The sequence below is a fragment of the Ambystoma mexicanum genome, chromosome 5q, assembly GCF_040938575.1.
Source record: "Ambystoma mexicanum isolate Mex_15411 chromosome 5q, UKY_AmexF1_1, whole genome shotgun sequence".
Lineage (NCBI taxonomy): Eukaryota > Metazoa > Chordata > Amphibia > Caudata > Ambystomatidae > Ambystoma > Ambystoma mexicanum.
This window is the reverse complement of record NC_090933.1, coordinates 1,186,440,253-1,186,459,336: the sequence shown is the minus strand read 5'-3', so window position 1 is coordinate 1,186,459,336 and position 19,084 is coordinate 1,186,440,253. Positions and strand designations below refer to the sequence as shown.

The 19,084-nt window shown below is 54.6% G+C and overlaps 1 protein-coding gene across 1 annotated transcript in view; it reads left to right on the top strand.

Moving 5' to 3' along the window:
- The first annotated feature begins 3,561 nt into the window (after positions 1 to 3,561).
- KCNK9 (potassium two pore domain channel subfamily K member 9) overlaps positions 3,562 to 19,084 on the top strand; it is a 378,456-nt gene continuing 362,933 nt past the window's right edge. Inside the window, exon 1 of the mRNA XM_069621679.1 lies at positions 3,562 to 5,657. Coding sequence (XP_069477780.1) covers positions 5,135 to 5,657 — 523 coding nt within the window. The 5' untranslated portion in view covers positions 3,562 to 5,134. The remainder of the gene's footprint in view (positions 5,658 to 19,084) is intronic.

The window sequence follows — 19,084 nt, the reverse complement described above, 5'->3', positions numbered from 1 at the left end:
GCAGGCAGGTGGCTGCATCATGCATCCAGTCCAGGGAGCAGGCATGGGAAAGTGGCAGGCATGGCTGCATCGTGCATCCAGTCCAGGGTGCAGGCAGGGGAAAGTGGCAGGCATGGCTGTGTCATGCATCCAGTCCAGGGTGCAGAGTGAGAGTCACTGCGGGAGAGACCGTGTGGGAAGCAGAGCTGAGTGGTGTGTGATGTGCAGAGGGGCGGGCTGAATAACACCAAGCGCTATGAATACGCGCAGGCAGGGAAAAGGAACGGTGGTGCTAGAAGGGTGGCAGGCATGGCTGCATCGTGCATCCAGACCAGGGTACAGGCAGAGAGTGGCAGGCATGGCTGTATCATGCATCCAGTTAAGAGTGCAGGCAGAGAGTGGCAGGCATGGCTGTATCATGCATCCAGTCCAGGGTGCAGGCAGGTGGCTGCATCATGCATCCAATCCAGGGTGCAGTCAGAGAGTGGCAGGCATGGCTGTATCATGCATCCAGTCCAGGGCACAGGCAGGGGAAAGTGGCAGGCATGGCTGCATCATGAATCCAGTCCAGGGTGCAGGCAGGGGAAAGTGGCAGGCATGGCTGCATCGTGCATCCAGTCCAGGGCGCAGGCAGGGGAAAGTGGCAGGCATGGCTGCATCATGCATCCAGTCCAGGGTGCAGGCAGGGGAAAGTGGCAGGCGTGGCTGGACATCCAGTCCAGGGTGCAGGCATCGAGTGGCAGGCATGGCTGCATCATGCATCCAGTCCAGGGTGCAGGCAGGGGAGAGCAGCAAGCATGGCTGCATCATGCATCCAGTCCAGGGTGCAGGCAGAGAGTGACAGGCATGGCTGCATTATGCATCCAGTCCAGGGAGCAGGCAGGGGAGAGCAGCAAGCATGGCAGCATCATGCATCCAGTCCAGGGTGCAGGCAGAGAGTGACAGGCATGGCTGCATTATGCATCCAGTCCAGGGAGCAGGCAGGGGAGAGCAGCAAGCATGGCGGCATCATGCATCCAGTCCAGGGAGCAGGCAGGGGAAAGTGACAGGCATGGCTGCATCGTGCATCCAGTCCAGGGCGCAGGCAGGGGAGAGCAGCAAGCATGGCTGCATCATGCATCCAGTCCAGGGTGCAGGCAGGAGAACGTGGCAGGCATGGCTGCATCATGCATCCAGTCCAGGGTGCAGGCAGGGGAAAGTGGCAGGCATGGCTGCATCATGCATCCAGGCCAGGGCGCAGGCAGGGGAGAGCAGCAAGCATGGCTGCATCATGCATCCAGTCCAGGGTGCAGGCAGGGGAAAGTGGCAGGTATGGCTGCATCATGCATCCAGGACAGGGCGCAGGCAGGGGAGAGCAGCAAGCATGGCGGCATCATGCATCCAGTCAAGGGTGCAGGCAGGGGAAAGTGGCAGGCATGGCTGCATCATTCATCTAGTCCAGGGTGCAGGCAGGAGAAAGTGGCAGGCATGCCTGCATCGTGCATCCAGTCCAGGGTGCAGAGTGAGAGTCACTGCGGGAGAGACCGTGTGGGAAGCAGAGCTGAGTGGTGTGTGATGTGCAGAGGGGCGGGCTGAATAACGCCAAGCGCTATGAAGACGTGCAGGCAGGGAAAAGGAACGGTGGCGCTAGAAGGGTGGCAGGCATGGCTGCATCGTGCATCCAGTCCAGTGTGCAGGCAGAGAGTGGCAGGCATGGCTGTATCATGCATCCAGTCCAGGGCACAGGCAGGAGAAGGTAGCAGGCATGGCTGCATCATGCATCCAGTCCAGGATGCAGGCAGAGAGTGGCAGGCATGGCTGCATCATAAATCCAGTCCAGGGTGCAGGCAGGAGAGAGTGGCAGGCATGGCTGCATCATGCATGATATGATATGATATGATATGATATGGCATGGCATTTGTAACGCGCCTATACACAAGTGTTTCAAGGCGCGACGAGGCAGGGAGGGGGGAACAAGGGGAAGACAGACAACGATCCTACTAGGCCAGGTGTCATTCAGACCGCGCAAGTGCAGGGGTAGGGGAAGGGAAAAAGTGCAAGGGGAAGGGGAGGGGGGAAGTGCAGTACAGAGTAAGTAGAATAAAAATAAATAAATAGGGCCAGATGGTGGCAAGAGTAAGTGCAGACAAGTGCTGGGAAGGGGGGGGGGGGTTGTAGGGATAGAGAGACAGTCCCGCAGTGCAGGGGTTGCTAGGGAGGCAGTGCAAGTGGAGAGTGGCTGGGCCCAGGACCGAGGTCGCTGAGAGTGGCCCAGGTGCAGATTCAGTGCAGTTTCAGTGAAGAATTTAGCTGGGGAGAGGGAGAGAGAAAGCAGAAGCAAAGAGGAAGGTTTTGAGGTGCTTCTGGAACCGGAGATGGTTCTCCTCATGCATCCAGTCCAGGGTGCAGGCAGGGGAGAGCAGCAAGCATGGCTGCATCATGCATCCAGTCCAGGGTGCAGGCAGGGGAAGTGGCAGGCATGGCTGCATCATGCATCCAGGCCAGGGCGCAGGCAGGGGAGAGCAGCAAGCATGGCTGCATCATGCATCCAGTCCAGGGTGCAGGCAGGGGAAAGTGGCAGGCATGGCTGCATCATGCATCCAGTCCAGGGCGCAGGCAGGGGAAAGTGGCAGGCATGGCTGCATTATGCATCCAGTCCAGGGTGCAGAGTGAGAGTCACTGCGGGAGAGACCGTGTGGGAAGCAGAGCTGAGTGGTGTGTGGTGTGCAGAGGAGCAGGCTGAATAACGCCAAGCGCTATGAAGACGTGCAGGCAGGGAAAAGGAAAGGTGGCGCTAGAAGGGTGGCAGGCATGGCTGCATCGTGCATCCAGTTCAGGATGCAGGCAGGGGAAAGGGGCAGGCATGGGTGCATCATGAATCCAGTCCAGGGTGCAGGCAGGGGAGGGTGGCAGGCATGGCTGCATCATGCATCCAGTCCAGGGTGCAGAGTGAGAGTCACTGCGGGAGAGACCGTGTGGGAAGCAGAGGTGTGTGGTGTGTGGTGTGTAGAGGGGCAGCGCTATGAAGACGCAATACACTCGTGCATCTGGATAGCAGGCTCCTGGTGTAAATCACTGAGACTACAAGGACTTCTTCAGTCTGACCACCACAACTGCCACCCTCTAGCAAACACCCACCTCTGGCGCGATCCAACCTGGACCCTCGTCCCCAACCCCTCCTCCACGTACTTTACCACAGCATCCACACAATCAGCGCACCCCCCTTCTCAGAAACTCACCCCCTCACCCCCTCCCACCCTACATGCAGCCAACTCTTTCCCTTTCCACGTTAACCCTGCCTCCAATCCACACTGCCAAACTCGTATTCGCTCCCAACCTCCCAGCCTAGTCGCTCGGCCTGGTGCCCCCATCTTCGCCCCAACTTCAAGCGTCAACCCCCTGACCGAGGATCTGGCCACAGGGGTCAGCCCCGCTCCCCTCCCCCTCTCCAGGGAAGGTCTTCGGCACTGGGGCATATCCTCCCCTTTATTTATTTCCATGTTACGCTGAATGGGCACTTTTATCAAGCGCCTGAATCTTCTCCCCTGCAAACCCCCCCCTCCGCCCCCACTTGCTCAGCTGTTGACAGTCATTGGCGCTGCGCGATGGACGCGATGCCCTGCCTTGTAACAGCGGAGCACGTGGGTGCGGCTCCCAGCGAAACCCCGAAGAACATATGAATATTGTAGCGTGTGGGCGTGTCCACGGGAGGGGGCGCGGCCGGGGGGTGCCGGGGAGACGGAGGAGCGACGATTGCGGGGAGCGGAGTGAAGGGAGAGGAAACCCGCCGAGAGCGAGAAGGGAAGCACCGCGCGGCGGCAGAGGAGGCAACGAGCGCGAGCACCCCTCGCAACCAACTCGCACAACCAGCTTGCAGCCAAAGTGCGGAAAGTGCAGGACAGGAAGTGGTTAACACTCGGCAGCCGGGCTCCAGCGCACCCGTGCAAGCAGCCTCTTCTTGCAGGACCCTCGACTTGTAGAGGATGCTGGTGGACCGAGGCGATGCGATGATGGATACCCACCCTGCCTCTGCCTGACCTCTCCCCGGGGGTGGCAGGTGCTGGCTCCTGGATGCGTTGATTCCGGGATTTCCTCCGTCTGGGTTTCGGGTCGCTGGCTCCGGGCTGAACCCTCCCTGCACAGACTGGCATGACCCCTCCTGCCCTTCGTGCCTCCGGCGCGGCGCCCGAGATCATCCCTGCGGATACGGGGCGGGCCGGGCAGGGGCCGGTCCTTCTTCGCCAGGCCGTCCAGGTGATGCCCTGACTTGCGCCTTCTTGCCAGTTTCTGGAATGCTCCCCAAAATCCACCGGCTGACGTCTGACTCGGTCGTGTTCATCGCGGGGCTTCAGTCCCGAGTGCTGCTCATGAACGTCGCCCATCCTGCCGCCCGGTTCAAGGGTCCCTTCCGAAAGGGGGCTGGCTTACCGTGAAGGGCAGCCAACGGCTCTTTCCTTGTGCGTTCCCTTCCAAGGAGTTCAACGGACGCCGGCCCTCCGTGGAGGCACCCTGCGTGGGTCCGGCTCTGCCACTGTGCCCGACTGCCCCCGAGGGAATTGCCCGGAACTATCTGACATACCCTGGCCAGCCTCTCCTTGAGATATGCACACCCACGCTGCTGGGGGGTGGAGGCGCGTGCTGACCCCCGCGACATAATGCAGCCTGCCAGGAAACGAGGCGCCGGGGGGCGCACGGATGAGGTTTGACTTCCTTTGCTCGTTGGAGGCCTGAAGAAGGCCTTTTTCTGCTGCCGGGAAGGCATAGCACGCAGACCTATTGCTCCCTCGCAAGTGATTTCGATGGATACCCCCCCTCTCAGAGAGTGGCACCCGGAAGAGCCCACACCCCACTTCCCAGGGCTATCATTGAAGGTCTACTGAGATGGGGACCGGCTTCTGTCCTTACCCCTTCCCGTTGGCGAGGACCAATTAAGCTGACCACCGCAGCCCCCATACCCCCCCCCCCACCATCCGTAAATAGAAGCCATCGATGAGGTTACCGGGCATTTTTCAGTTTTTGAGTTTTCGACCTCCAGGACAACTTCTTGACTAAGTGGGACTTGGCTTGCGAACTTTTGGAGAAGTCTGTGGCATTGAGGGGGGACGACCTTAGCACTGCCGCGGTTGGGTGAAGCGTGTGCGGGGGGGCTTTTTGTCACTAGTGGGCTGCTGTGTTGATGGCCCTGCGCACCTGGACGGCTCGGTTTGGGCAGGTCTTGCGCGGAGCCTCCCGCTTGCAGGGCACCTGGTCGCGCCGCTCCAGCAGCCTGCTTTGCTTGTCCGCCTCCCAGGAGCAGGAGCCCGGCCCGGGCGGGCCCCACCTCCCGCCCCCGCGGCTCCCCCCCAGCGGCTGTTGCTGGGCGCTCTCGAACCGGGCGGGGGGACATGCGCCCCTGGGCAGGTGCGTCCTGGAGGCCATGAAGAGGCAGAACGTGCGGACCCTGTCCCTCATCGTCTGCACTTTCACCTACCTGCTGGTGGGCGCCGCCGTCTTTGACGCACTGGAGTCGGACTACGAGATGCGGGAGGAGGAGAAGCTGAAGGCCGAGGAGATCCGGCTCAAGGGCAAGTACAACATCTCGGGCGAGGACTACCGGCAGCTGGAGCTGGTCATCATGCAGTCGGAGCCGCACCGCGCCGGCGTGCAGTGGAAGTTCGCGGGCTCCTTCTACTTCGCCATCACCGTCATCACCACCATAGGTAGGCGGCGGGGGTGCTGGGCTGAGGGAGGGACTGGCCTGCAGGTAGATTGCAAGGTTGGCGGCCAGGACTGTGACTCTGGGGGCGGGGGGAGGTGGTGGTAGGAGCTGGTGCGTGGGTGGTGTTGCGTTGAGATGGGTAATTTGCTGCATATCACAAGTTTGCGAACTGGCCCTCACTGCCATCATCACCACCATAAGTCGGTCGTGGGAGTATGGGGCTGAGGGAGGGACTGGCCTGCAGGTAGATAACAACTTTGGCAGACAGGGCTGTCACTCTGGGGGCCAGAGTTGTGTTGGAGTTTTGTTGAGTGGAGTGATTCGTAGCATTTCAGAAGTTTCTAAACTCCTATGGGACTGTGAAGTGGGGAGCGTTTGGCCTATGGGAAGGTGCGGAAGATGGCCGCCAGTGTGACTGGTAGTGCAGGAGGTAGAGTCATTGCCGCATGTCTAGCGCCTTGAAACACTTGTGTCTAGGCGCGCCATACATGCCATATCAATAATGTCAGAGTTGTGTGTGTTCATTGTTCCCCTACACTGCTGTCACTACCGTTGGGAGGCCGTGAAAGGGACGAGGAGGGCTATAACCGGAGGGCCTTCATGGAAACTGGGAGAGGAGTCAAAGGCCGGTGCCCCTGACCGGGTACAAACAATGTTAAAACACAGCAATAAGATATCACGGGTCCGCGAACTCCGATGTCATCTGTTCGGGTTGGGTGTCACTTTGTCTGTACTCCTCAACATGGCTACAGTAGGTCATTCATGCTTCTAGGTAAGGGGGACACTAGAGGTAGTGCGAACAGTCGGGGAGGAGAGGGTGGAGGAGGGGGCTTTGGTAGTCTGGTAGAGTCAGTCACGTGTCAGAAGTTTGCAACCCGTTACTCATTCATCAGCGGCGTGTTCAGGGGTTCCTGCATACGCCCTCACGCCCCATTCCACAAGTGGGGTTCTATTCTTGGCGCGGGTGCTACTCTTTAGTCACTGACACCCCATCTCTCGCCACTATTTCCAGCGTGTGCTTGAGCAGGGAGGCGTCCTATGTTCGGGTTCCGTTACATGCATGGCTTTCACGCTCCTACTCATGATACGATGAACCCCACAGCGTGGAGCTATAACATGACCTTTGGGGTCTCTGAGCGGCAGGGGCAGAGTGTCGTGCGTGTGAGGAGAGTGCGTGACTCGAGCCCCCTTCTATGAGCTATGCGCAGCGTGTTCCACTACGGGGACCGTGTTGTTAAGGCGTTCTGGACGGTCATTGCCTCTGCGGCTGAGAGCCAGAGGGGTTGGGTGGTACCCGCCGCACGCCGGGCCGTGCCAGCCTTTCAGGCGCCCACACGAATGGTTCAGCCGCTGCCGTGTTGGCAGGCCTGTCAGGACAGTTTCGCATTGCCTCTAGCCTTGCACGCCTGGGGGGTGGGGGCGAGGTTGTTGGACGGGGGCTGTCTGTTGCATGACTACTCTCTCTGCAGTAGGCCACAGGTGCTCCCCGCGGCTAGCTCAGCGCCGCAGCAGTGAGCGTGTGACAGGGTCAGGGGGCGCTGAGCCCACGGGAGGCTGGTGTCCTGGGCGTTATGTAACCCGCGTCCTCCTCGTGCTCCCGCTGGGCGGGGCGTGGGCACACTGTCAGGGGCGGGCGATGGTCTGTACGCGCCCAGCTGACCGGTGGCGCGTGCTATACATCGGGGGGGGGGGGGCAGAGGACGGCTCAAAGTGGTTGTGGCGCGTTTATCGCACGCTCAAACACCAGGGCCGAACTTCAAATCAAGGCGTGCGGGGGCAGCCCGTGCACAGCCGAACTTTGAAAGCAGTGAGACGAGTCAAACTGGGTCTGACACCCCAATTAACCCCCCGCCCCCCAACCCCTCCGCCCCACCGAGGCCCACCATCACACACTGCACCGTACCAGAGCGAGCTATCAGATAATGACGTCATGTTGCAGCGCTACGATGCCATACATGGGTCTGCCAGCGCGTTAGGCACTCCTCTACACCAATACATATGTGCGTTCGCCTCTAACGTCCTTTCTATGAAAGGTGCGTGCGCATGCATGCGCTGACATGGCGGGTAACCCCTGAGTGAGCAGTCCTTTAGTTATGCGTGTCTCTGTGTGTTTTGGTTTCGGTGCACGCCTGCTCCGTGAATGCGTTTCTAGGCGCCTCGCTATGCCTGCCTTCCTATGTCTCCGTGAGATCGTCAACTTGTGTGCATGTGTCATTCGTACACGTTTCTTATCCACATGCACGCTGCTCGAGGCGCGCGTGTGCGGCGCGCGCTTTGCGCTGTGCGCACTAGTGCGGGTGTGCGTCTCTGAACAGGATTCGCTGAGCGGGCGTTGCCCACACAGCCCTTTCCTGCCCCCCAGCACGGTCTTTATCCCTGACCAACCCCAGCCATCGCGAGTCCTCACCCGGTAGCAACAGCGCTGCGGTGCAAACCCACCCTGGCCCTTTACCACCATGGGGGCACAGGGCCCCCACAAGACCCGTCACTTTCATTACTACTGGGTTATCGAACCACCACGCGATACTAAAGCTGCCTCTGCACGTGTGCACGAGGATGCAATCCCCGCGCCCCCAAAACACGACTGGAGTTGGTTTACTTTAAGGAAACTGTATAATAGGTTACGAAAGAAGTAAACGGGGTAGGAGAAGTACCAGCCCGCCGCCTCCCCCCATTGCAAAAGCTAATAAATACGTGACGTGAAGGCCCTGCCATACTTGGATGTGTTCTACAGTGTTACGCTCGCCCGGAGTAAGGCCCCTGCTGGAGGGCTTTATTGGAACTGGCGTTTTTCCTTAAATTCCCTTTTAATGGCCTGTGTTGCTTGCCTAATACCAGCTGGCGGCCACTGGGAGAGACACCGATGATCTGGGTCTTCTCGTGGGGGGAGGGTGGCAACTGGAATTTCCCCCCCCCCTTCTGCAGGACCCTATAGGGACGGCGATGGGTTAACATCTAGTCTCGCGACCTGCTCAGGCCAGCCCCACCCGCCCCGACGTGTATTTTATTCACCAAGTGTTCCATGGCGATCCTGGGGGTTCAGCTGGCACCCCAGCCTGACACCTGTGAGGACCTCCCTCCCACACCAGGAACCGACCTGCTCTAAAACAAGCGTGACCGACCACCCGCTGTGATTGCCACCCATTGGTTATAGAATGTTTAATGTGGGTGGGGGTGCAGCAGAAGTACACTGGGGTCCTTTACACGAGGCCCCCAGGCCCCCCCACCACCCCCTCTCTGAAGGAGTGACGTGAAAGGGAATCCAAGCTTGCCACGCTCTCCCCATAGGACTCTGACACGCCCCTAGTCTACAGTGTGTGGGTGTGTGGGGGGAGGGGTGGGTTGGTTGGGTGAGGGCCCCGTGGCCCTGCTGTGGTACCCCTCCTTGTAGCCCAGTCCTGCACGCAGCAGTTCCACGGCAGGCGTCGGCTTTTCAGTCTCGCTCCTAGTATGCAGCGTGTGGTATCTTGGCGTCTGGCTCTGTCCACAGGGGTTCGTGTATTCGGGTTTTTCACTGCGTGCTTTCTCCCACCGCGGCCTTTCTTTTCTGCAATTTCTTCTTCGAAACTTTCTCCATAGCAACCGCACCGGGGCTGCTGTACCTTGTGCGGCTTGGCAGCGCCGTGTGCGCGTGTCAGGGTGGGGTGTGTGTGAGTGGACGTCCACCCGGGAGATATGAGGACACTCGTATGTGGTCAGGCCAAGGCCGTGGAAACATCCGCGCACTGGGGGCGCGCCCGCGCACAGGGCCCGCGAAAGTCGCCTGTCAAGCCTTTCACCACTCTGAGGACAGTAGGAGACCAGTCCTTGGAAAAGTGGGAGGGCGCACACACGGCACAGTGGCCCTGGATGCCAAAGGTCAAGCAGTCACCACAGACGGTGTGCAGGGGGTGAGCACGGGGACAGACAATGAGTTTCCGAGCGCCGCAGTGGTGTGTGCTACAAGAGGACAGGGTAGTCTGAAAGTACTCGGACACACTGGGCCTCACACCGAGAGACTCAGAAGGCCATCTGTAGAATTAGGCAGTCCTCAGCGCAGGGTGTTACCCGGGAGCTCTGCCTACACTTGACACACACCGCAGTCACCTTAGATTAGGATGGCGTCAGGGACGTCATATCACCAAAATGCCAGGGATAGCGGAAGTGATATCACACAACCCTTGACCTCTGATGACATCACCGAAAGTGATGTCATTTGACCCCGCCTCAAAGTGACATCACAACGATAATGATGTGTTATTATATAGCGCTTACGCTTAAGCGCTTCATATAGAAAAAATGTATACTACCCAACCTGTGTTGGTATTCATTTATCAACCTCAGTAGGATGAAAGTCTGAGTTGACCGTGCAGGGATTCGAACCTGCAGGTCATACACACATTGCAGCAGCGAGCGCTCAACCCACTGAGCTATCTTACCAGCTATAGCCATCAGAAAACCAGCCACTCCAGATACAAAGAGCCACATGCTTTTTTTTTTTTAGGGGTAGCAAGGGAGACCACAGGGGTCGCAGGTGCGACCCTTGGTGATCCCTAAATGACGCCCGTGCATGACGTTGGGATGGATGGGCAGGGCATGGCTGTTAAGCTCTGGAAACACTCCGACATAAGCAGAGTGGAGGAAAGCCGGAACTTTGAGCTGTGGGCAACAGGTCTGGTGCTATCTGCCAACACGGGGCCGCACGCAGTGCCCGTGAGACCACACTGCAAGCCTAGGGTATTGGCAGAGCAAGAAGGCAGGCACTGCGAACTGTACAAACACTGGGACCAGGACCGCAAGTGTGGAAAGCTGTAACCCGAGGCTGTGGGCACGAGGAAGGCAGTGCATTGCGGGATATCGTTGTCACCACTTGGGCACACACAGTGGCGAGCAAGGCAAACTGTAAAGTGATGCTTTGGGCACCTCAAAGGCATGGAATGGTCTGGGAGCCGTGTGAACACATTTGGTCACCCACATAGTGTTTGTGTGTGTGGCAGGTCAGGGGGTAGGACTGCAATCACTCCAATACACACAGAGTGCTGAGTTGGCACACTGTAACCTTGGGCTTTGGCTATGACATGGCTGTAGACCAATAACAATATCCGGGAAGGCACAGTTCCAGGGAGATCAATCTTTAACCTGGTGCCATGGACATAACACCGGGGCATGGCACTGCTTGAGGGCATGGTAAGCAATGTGAAGCGCACAGAGGCCCCGAGGCAAAACGCTGTAACTCGAGGCAGACAGTAGGACGAGCACAGGGCTCTGTTGATGAAATCTGAAAATATTGGGTCCCACTCAGCATCATACATGGCAAGGCTTTAAGTGGGCTGGGACTAGCCTGGACAAGGTCCGTCCAGCTCTGAAAATGTTGTCTGAGACGGGGCCCTTCTGGGATTCCTGAAAGACTCCTGTTAACCCCTGGCCACCAGGGTACTAGAAGCCAAGACTTTTTTTTCTAAAGCCTGAAGTTCTCACATGTTGAGAGCTTCAGGCTTTAGAAAAAAAGCCTTGCCTCTTCAATATGTCACGACCCCCTGCCAGACATTCCTTTCATTAGAGATGTAGGGATCATCAACCTCACACCCCAGATGAGAGGGTGATGATCCGCACATGTCTAGTCAGAGGGGTGCCTGGCAGGGGGTCAACACTGCAGTTAAAAGACGAGGCAACACTTATTTCACCTGAATACCGCATGTTAGGCCACAGACATGGCCCAACCCTTTTGCAAATGTGACCCAGGGCTCTTACGAGGGCGTGGTCTAACAGGCAGCATTCAGGTGAGGTAAGTGTTGTCTCCTAATTGCAGCACAAAACCTGAAAGGCCACGGCCCCCTAGGTTTGTTTATCTCAGTGTGTGCAGAGCTCCTGCACACACTGAGGCATGCCCACACATGGAGTAACCCATAGACCATGTGTAACCTCATGCTCTGCGCTGGACGAGGGTATGGCAGGGGAACATCTTTAACACTCAGGAGGGCTCCTGGTGACCCCTTTTAGCAGGGATGGCATCAGGGCCTTTCAACCCTGTCAAATGAAAGTGGCCTCAGGGGGACCCCCAGGAGCTGCCCTCATGATGCCATTCATCCGTCTTGTAACACTGCAATACATTCATTTCTCTATTTTCGGTCTGGGGCTTAAAATGTGCGCTTTGCAGCACTTGCTTTACAAGCTGCGTTTCCTGGAACCCTTCCGGCTGTCACACGGGATATACATAAGTGTTATCATCTCATTGCCTTCTAATACTGGTTCCTCCATATCAGCCACTTCCTGACAAAGAAGGGCTAATAGCTCCTCAGTGTAAATTTAGTGTTTAATCTCTCTGCTTGCTGGCCGTCTCATGATAATCTGTGCTTATTAACCTTATCTGTGTTGCCATTGTAATGTATGAATCCCACAGGTGTTTCAGACTGTTTTTGCTCTAAGCAGGGCTCCCCCAACCATCATGTTGAAATGTGCCCCCACATATCTTCAGCTGGCCCTGCCTTGTAGTCACACGCTTGGCTGCCAGGTCAAGACTAGGCCATGCCAGGGTAGTCACAGGAATGCTCAGGTGTGTTGTCTTCAGACCCAATTTCCAGCTTTTCTCGCCTTACGCCCGTGACCCCCTATGGCCAAGCACCGATGTGAAGGAGGCCCGCACCATTGGCAAGGAGTCAGCGTGCACAGCACTGATGCAAAACAGAGTACCTAACAGCTGATGTTAAGTGCCAGCTACCAAACCCAAACCGTGTCCCTTGACCTTTTGAAAAATGACAAGAGGGCGTGCATAAGCAACACTGTCAGCATATTACAGCTGCAGCAGAAAAGCCACAGAAAGTCAGTTGGCGTGGGGACGTCATTTGTTTCCAAAACCTGCTTCTTATGTCATATTTATTGTAATTCTCCCAGAGTCAGTGGTCTTCAGCACTTTCCCGTGTTGAGTGTCTGCATTATTAGAGCAGTGCTCTAAGCCTGTAAGGGTCTAGGGTCCTGCCGGAGGCCCACCGCAGGCCAGCTGTTCACTGTGCGGACATATATCACGGTGTTCGACCGTTCCACAGGTGTCAACGACACACTATGGCAATGAGCGGATTAACTGACACGCTTCCGGCTTTCCCATTCTACGTTGGGCCTGGCAACGGGAGTGGAAAATGTGTATTGATCGAAACCCACCCCCACAGACAGGCACCCTGTTTAATACGCAGCTCTCCCTTTCTAAATACATGTACAGGTCAGTTCACAGTGCATAGGTCCACAGTCCGATGCCTCGTGCCTCATAACTCCGCGCCATCCCTCCCAATGGAAACAAGTCGTATTCCGTAGTGTCGTTTACCCGAGCTCCACACAGTTATTCTCCAGTGTACCAGGCACACCCTTTCTTTAGCCAGGACTAGACTGCACCACAGACATCTCGCTTAATTGCGGCTTTCACTGTTACTGTGCGGGAAGCAACGGCGAGATTAAAATGCTTGCTCTGGAGCCACGGATTTTGATCCACTGTGTTTGGCGAAAGCTTTGGAACACGGTCCATTTAATCCGGTTTCCAGGCAGAGTTTACTAATTTGAAAAGCGAGCGAATAGCGAGGCGGTCTCTTCATCCCGGTTGTCAGGGGCCAACTTGTGTGTGTGGAGCTGAAAGGACAGCTCCCTGGAGCAGGCTGCCAGTGCACGATCAGTATCTCTCTCTCTCTCTCTCTCTCTCTCTCTCTCTGTCTGTATGTGTTTGGGGAGTGTATGTGGTTCTGAAAGGACAGCTCTCTGGAGCAGACTGCCACAGCACGACCAGTCTCTCTCTCTCTCTCTCTCTCCCTCTCTCAGTGTATGTGGTTCTGAAAGGACAGCTCCCTGGAGCAGGCTGCCAGTGCACGACCAGTCTCTCTATCTCTCTCTCTCTCTCTCTCTCTCTCTCTGTATGTGTTTGGGGAGTGTATGTGGTTCTGAAAGGACAGCTCTCTGGAGCAGACTGCCACAGCACGACCAGTCTCTCTCTCTCTCTCTCTCTCTCTCTCTCCCTCTCTCAGTGTATGTGGTTCTGAAAGGACAGCTCCCTGGAGCAGGCTGCCACTGCACAACCAGTCTCCCTCTCTCTCTCTCTCTCTCTCTCTCTCTCTCCCTCTCTCAGTGTATGTGGTTCTGAAAGGACAGCTCCCTGGAGCAGGCTTCCACTGCACAACCAGTCTCTCTCTCTCTCTCTCTCTCTCTCTCTCTCTCTCTCTCTCTCTCTCTCTCTCCCCCCCTCTCTCTCTCTCTCTGGGGGGTGTATGTGGTTCTGAAAGGACAGCTCTCTGGAGCAGACTGCCACAGCACGACCAGTCTCTCTCTCTCTCTCTCCCTCTCTCAGTGTATGTGGTTCTGAAAGGACAGCTCCCTGGAGCAGGCTGCCACTGCACAACCAGTCTCTCTCTCTCTTTCTCTCTCTCTCTCTCTCTCTCTCTCTCTCTCTCTGTGGGGGTGTATGTGGTTCTGAAAGAACACCTACTAATTGTGTGTGTTGCTTTGAGGAAGCAAAGGAACACTGTTTTACACAAGTTAACTCAAACACATTACCTGATGCGCTCAGATGATGAAGTGTGGAATTAATTATTTGCTACTCCTAACATTTCAATAAGAATAGCCACTATGCAGTTTTTAAGCTCAGTATTGTCCATAGATTGATTATGTATTAATCAAGTTGATTATAGTGTATTTAAAAATAACACGTAGTCACTTAAGATTATTTTATTTTGGACTGCTAGATTTGATATGCTTAGGTTTTAGTTTGTATATGGCTTATGCTTTGGACTACGTTTGTCAAGCTATTTATATGTTGATTGTATACTTGTTTGTTGTTTCTTTTGTCTCTTCCTGATGTGTTATGATGTGATTTGTAATTTGTTTTGAAAAGTTAATGTAATTTAGCCAACCAAAATAAATACAAAAACAAAAAAAGACAGCTCCCTGGAGCAGGCTGGCACTGCACGATCAGTCTGTGTGTGTGTGTTGGGGGGGGGGTGTATGTGGTTCTGAAAGGACAGCTCCCTGGAGCAGGCTGGCACTGCACGATCAGTCTGTGTGTGGGGGTGTATGTGGTACTGAAAGGACAGCTCCCAGGAGCAAGCTGCCACAGCAAGACCAGTCTCTCTCTTTGTGTGTGTGGGTGTATGTGGTTCTGAAAGGACAGCTCCCTGGAGCGGGCTGCCGCTGCACGATCTGTCTCTGTGTGTGTTGGGGTGGGGGTGTTGTGGTGCTGAAAGGACAGCTCCCTGGTGACACTGCACGACCAGTCTCTGGGCCTCATTACGATTTTGCCGGTAGCCATGCAGCTATTGGCGGCATGGCTGCCGCAGAAATCGGGTTCCCAGAATGGGGAATTACCGGGCCATTCTGAGTTCGGAGGGCCCGGTAATTCCTTCATCCAGGAACCCGGTCCTGGACCTCCCCATTCCCATTTCAGCCTCCATAGGGTTGAATGGGAATGGGGGAGGGAGCAAACAACGGGCCTATTATGAGTGGCCCGTTTTTTTTGCTCCCTCTTTCCCTTGCGGGACCCGGTAAGCACGCTGGTTGGACCAGGCGTTACTTACTGGGTCCCGCAAGGGGAGCTTGTAATGAGGCGGAACGGGTTTTTACGGGTCCGCCTCCTTTAGGGGGTCCCGTTAACCCGTTCCACCTCACTTGTAATGAGGCCCACTTTGTGTATGTGTGTTTGGGGGGTGTATGTGGATCTGAAAGGACAGCTCCCTGGAGCAGGCTGCCACTGAACGACCAGTCTCTGTATGTGTGTGTGTGTGGGGGCTGTATGTGGTTCTGAAAAGGACACCTCCGTGGAGCAGGCTGCCACTGCACGATCAGTCTCTCTTTCTCTCTCTGTGTGGGGGTGTATCGGGTTCTGAAAGGACAGCTCCCGGGAGGAGGCTGCCACTGCACGACCAGTCTCTCTGTGTGTGTGGGGGTGTATGTGGTTCTGAAAGGACAGCTCTCTGGAGCAGGCAGCCGCTCCGTGTGTGTGTTTGGTATGAGGTTCTGAAAGGACAGCTCCATGCAGCAGGGGGTCACTGCAAGCTCCGTGTGTGTGCTGCTGAATTGAGGGCGCCATGCAGCCGGCTGCCATTCCAGGCTCCGTGTGTGTGGCGTTGAAAGAATAGCTCCATAGAACAGGTTGCCCTTCCAGGCTGCCGTGTGTGGTGTCTATGTGGCACTGAAAGGAGAGCTCCCCACAGCAGGCTGCTGTGTATGTGGTGCTGGATGGAGAGCTCCGCGCAGCAGGCTGCTGTGTATGTGGTGCTGAAAGGAGAGCTCCCCGCAGCAGGCTGCTGTGTATGTGGTGCTGAAAGGAGAGCTTCCCGCAGCAGGCTGCTGTGTATGTGGTGCTGAAAGGAGAGCTACCCGCTGCAGGCTGCTGTGTATGTGGTGCTGGATGGAGAGCTCCCCGCAGCAGGCTGCTGTGTATGTGTGCTGAAAGGAGAGCTCTCCGCAGCAGGCTGCTGTGTATGTGGTGCTGAAAGGAGAGCTTCCCGCAGCAGGCTGCTGTGTATGTGGTGCTGGATGGAGAGCTCCCTTCAGCAGCTCTGCCGCTGCAGGTTCCATGTACGTGTGTGGTGTATGTGTGTCGTGTATGTAATGCGGAAAGGTCAGCTCTCTGGAGCATAAGCCTGGAATTAGCATAATGAGGTACATATATAGAAATTCCCCCTCTCACTGCACTATGCCTGTTATGGCCAAAGAATAACAGGATGAAGGATTAGCCGTAGGCTTTATTATACCAAAAGCAAGATACCATAGCAAAAACAATAGGGAAATCAGTCGTGATGTGCTTTTGGGACATCAGGGATTAGGTGAGCCGGGGCCCAGATGCTGCTAACTCCAAAGATGAGCCAACTCGAGGCTGATCCATGCCACCCTTCCTTCTGCCTGCGACTCTTGGTCACCGTGCATAATGGGGGCTGCGGGGTAGAATGTACGACACAAATCTCACGCAGTGTGCCAGACTGTCCATGGGAATGAACAGGTGTGTTTGAGTGTATGTGTGTGAGGGGCGGGGATGGGGGGGTTCAGTGAGGATGAGCAGGTTTTGACATTTACTTTTTATTCATTGTTCTAGTTTAGCTGTAACCTGTGTACTATTTTGCCACGTAACATTAATAGTACGACTTTAATTTCATCATGGGACTGATATCCTGTTTTTAAACAGAAGTAGAAAGGCATGTATCATAACGCATAGGCACAGACTGGACCATAGGGGCCAAGCAAAAATACACCAGGGCACCAATCCTAGCTTCGCACTCAACACATTATGTGATCCGGAGTGAATCACTTTACCACAATGATCCTTTAATACCAACACAGGCATCACCCAGCTGCGATTCAGTGGAGTCTGTGTTTTAGAGAATGTCTTGCTTATACATGGTTTAAAAGTCTAAGGGTTACTCTAGATGTGATTTCAAAATGAACTATTTGTATCGTGCACAGTGTGAGCTGAATTGTGTATTTGTTCACTCATGGCAACGTCACTTGTGCGCCATGGCGCTCTCGCAGAAACATGTGTAATAAATAATACATTAGAAAGGTGAATGGCTAATGTAGTCAACATGTACATATTGGTCCTGACTTGCAGAAGTGTTGTATAATGGCACAATCTAATTGGATAACCCTCTGTGAATCAGGCCTTTTGTGTCTAGCGCTCTAGTGGTACCATTATCCTGCATCACTGTGCTTAATGGCTTGCACACTTAATCAACATTGGGCCTCATTACAACCCTGCCAGTCCGGTAACAATGGTGCCAGTAGGCTTACCGGCACCATTGCTACCGGATCGGCTGAGTACAAGTTGCGTACCCGGTGCCTTTCCGCTTGCCAGGTCTGACCTGGCGGGCGGAAAGGCACCTGCTTAGACTTTGACGATAGCACCAGAATCATTATGAATGGTGCCGGTGCTACCGTGTTCCCCATTCCCATTGAGTCCCATGGGACTCAAATGGGAATGGCGAGTAACTTTTTCCGGAGCCTGGCTTCAGTGACCGCCAGGGCTGTAATGCCCCAGTGATTCCCCATTGCCAGGTGCTGGATAAAATGCACGAGTCCGGTGGCAGCTGGACGGTTTTACTGGCACGGCTATCGCCGGACTCGTAATGAGGCCAATTGTGTTGTATAAGGGCAGTATCACTCTTCCAAGACCGACTCAGAATACCCTAGTACCACCATCTTTCATTCTTCATGGACAAAGCACTGGCATTAGGCAGAATGTGGCACAGCAAAGCTAGACTGAATTTATGCTAAAGGCGCATAGAAATCACTCCAATCGAAGCACTGTGCGCCACAATTTTTCCAAACACATTACAATCAATTCGCCCTTGTTGTCAAAACTCCCCTATCTTTAAATATAAGTGATATGAAACCCGTTTTCTTTTCCCAAACACATCTTTCCGGGCAAAATAGAGGGGGCCTCATTTACAAAAAACGTGTTTCAGTGGAAAAACCCCATTGATAAATCCTTTGCAAATCAGGTGAAACATTTTCCCCAAGCCCTTTATCCTGTGTGTTCTCCCTACAGTTACCAGTCATTTGGTCGAAAAAAAATGTTTTTTTTTGTATTTTCACATTTTTTTTTTTTTTTGGGGGGGGTTCCCCCACAACCCCCTTTTTTTTCTAAAAAAACCTTTTTTTCCCTAAACGAAAACCTAAAAAATATATATATAAATACAAATAAAAATTCGACCATTTGGCTTTCGACCAAATTCCGTCGACCATTTGTCTTTCGACCAAATGTCTTTTGACCAAATGACTGGACAGCCTCCCTACACATTTCCAGTGCTTGCAGGCTTTTTAGGCTAGTCCCAGGACCATGTTGCCCAGAGGACACAAGGGCCCCTCCATCGGGAGCGGCTGCTGAGGCGCAGACATTCTTAGAAGCACTTTTAAGACCTTCTAAAGTGCAGGCTTCATTCCAAGCCATTGACTGTGTGTGCCTATGCAGAAAGCAAAATTAAATAGCTAGTGTTGGTACTTAACTCATAATAGTGGAAACAATAATAATACTTATTATTATTATTAATTTTCTTTAATAATAATAAACTCTTTCTTCACCTACATTACTATATATCTTAAAAATGTGGCAGAGTCTTGTGCGTCCAAGGTTAGAAGAGTAGTAGCGAGAACGTATCAAGTTGCCTCATTTGAGAAAATGTTCCAGAATCAGAGAAATTGGCAGTGGGAACAGTTACATGGCTGCCTACTAGGCCACCCAAGGCACTGCCTACTTCCTGGTTATCACTGTATCTTTGCTCCCACGTCTGGTTGACACTCCCTTGTGACTTTAGTCACCTGATACCTCTGTTTTGATCGCCCGCCAGGGCCTATGTTACAGGTCCCATTTCTCGCCTTTGTCTAAGCTGTTCTGCTGTCTGTTTTCTATTCGAGATGGGACATGCTGTTTGATCTAGCTGGTTTGTCTCCTGTTCCTTTTTGGAACAAAAAAATCATATGGGCTTG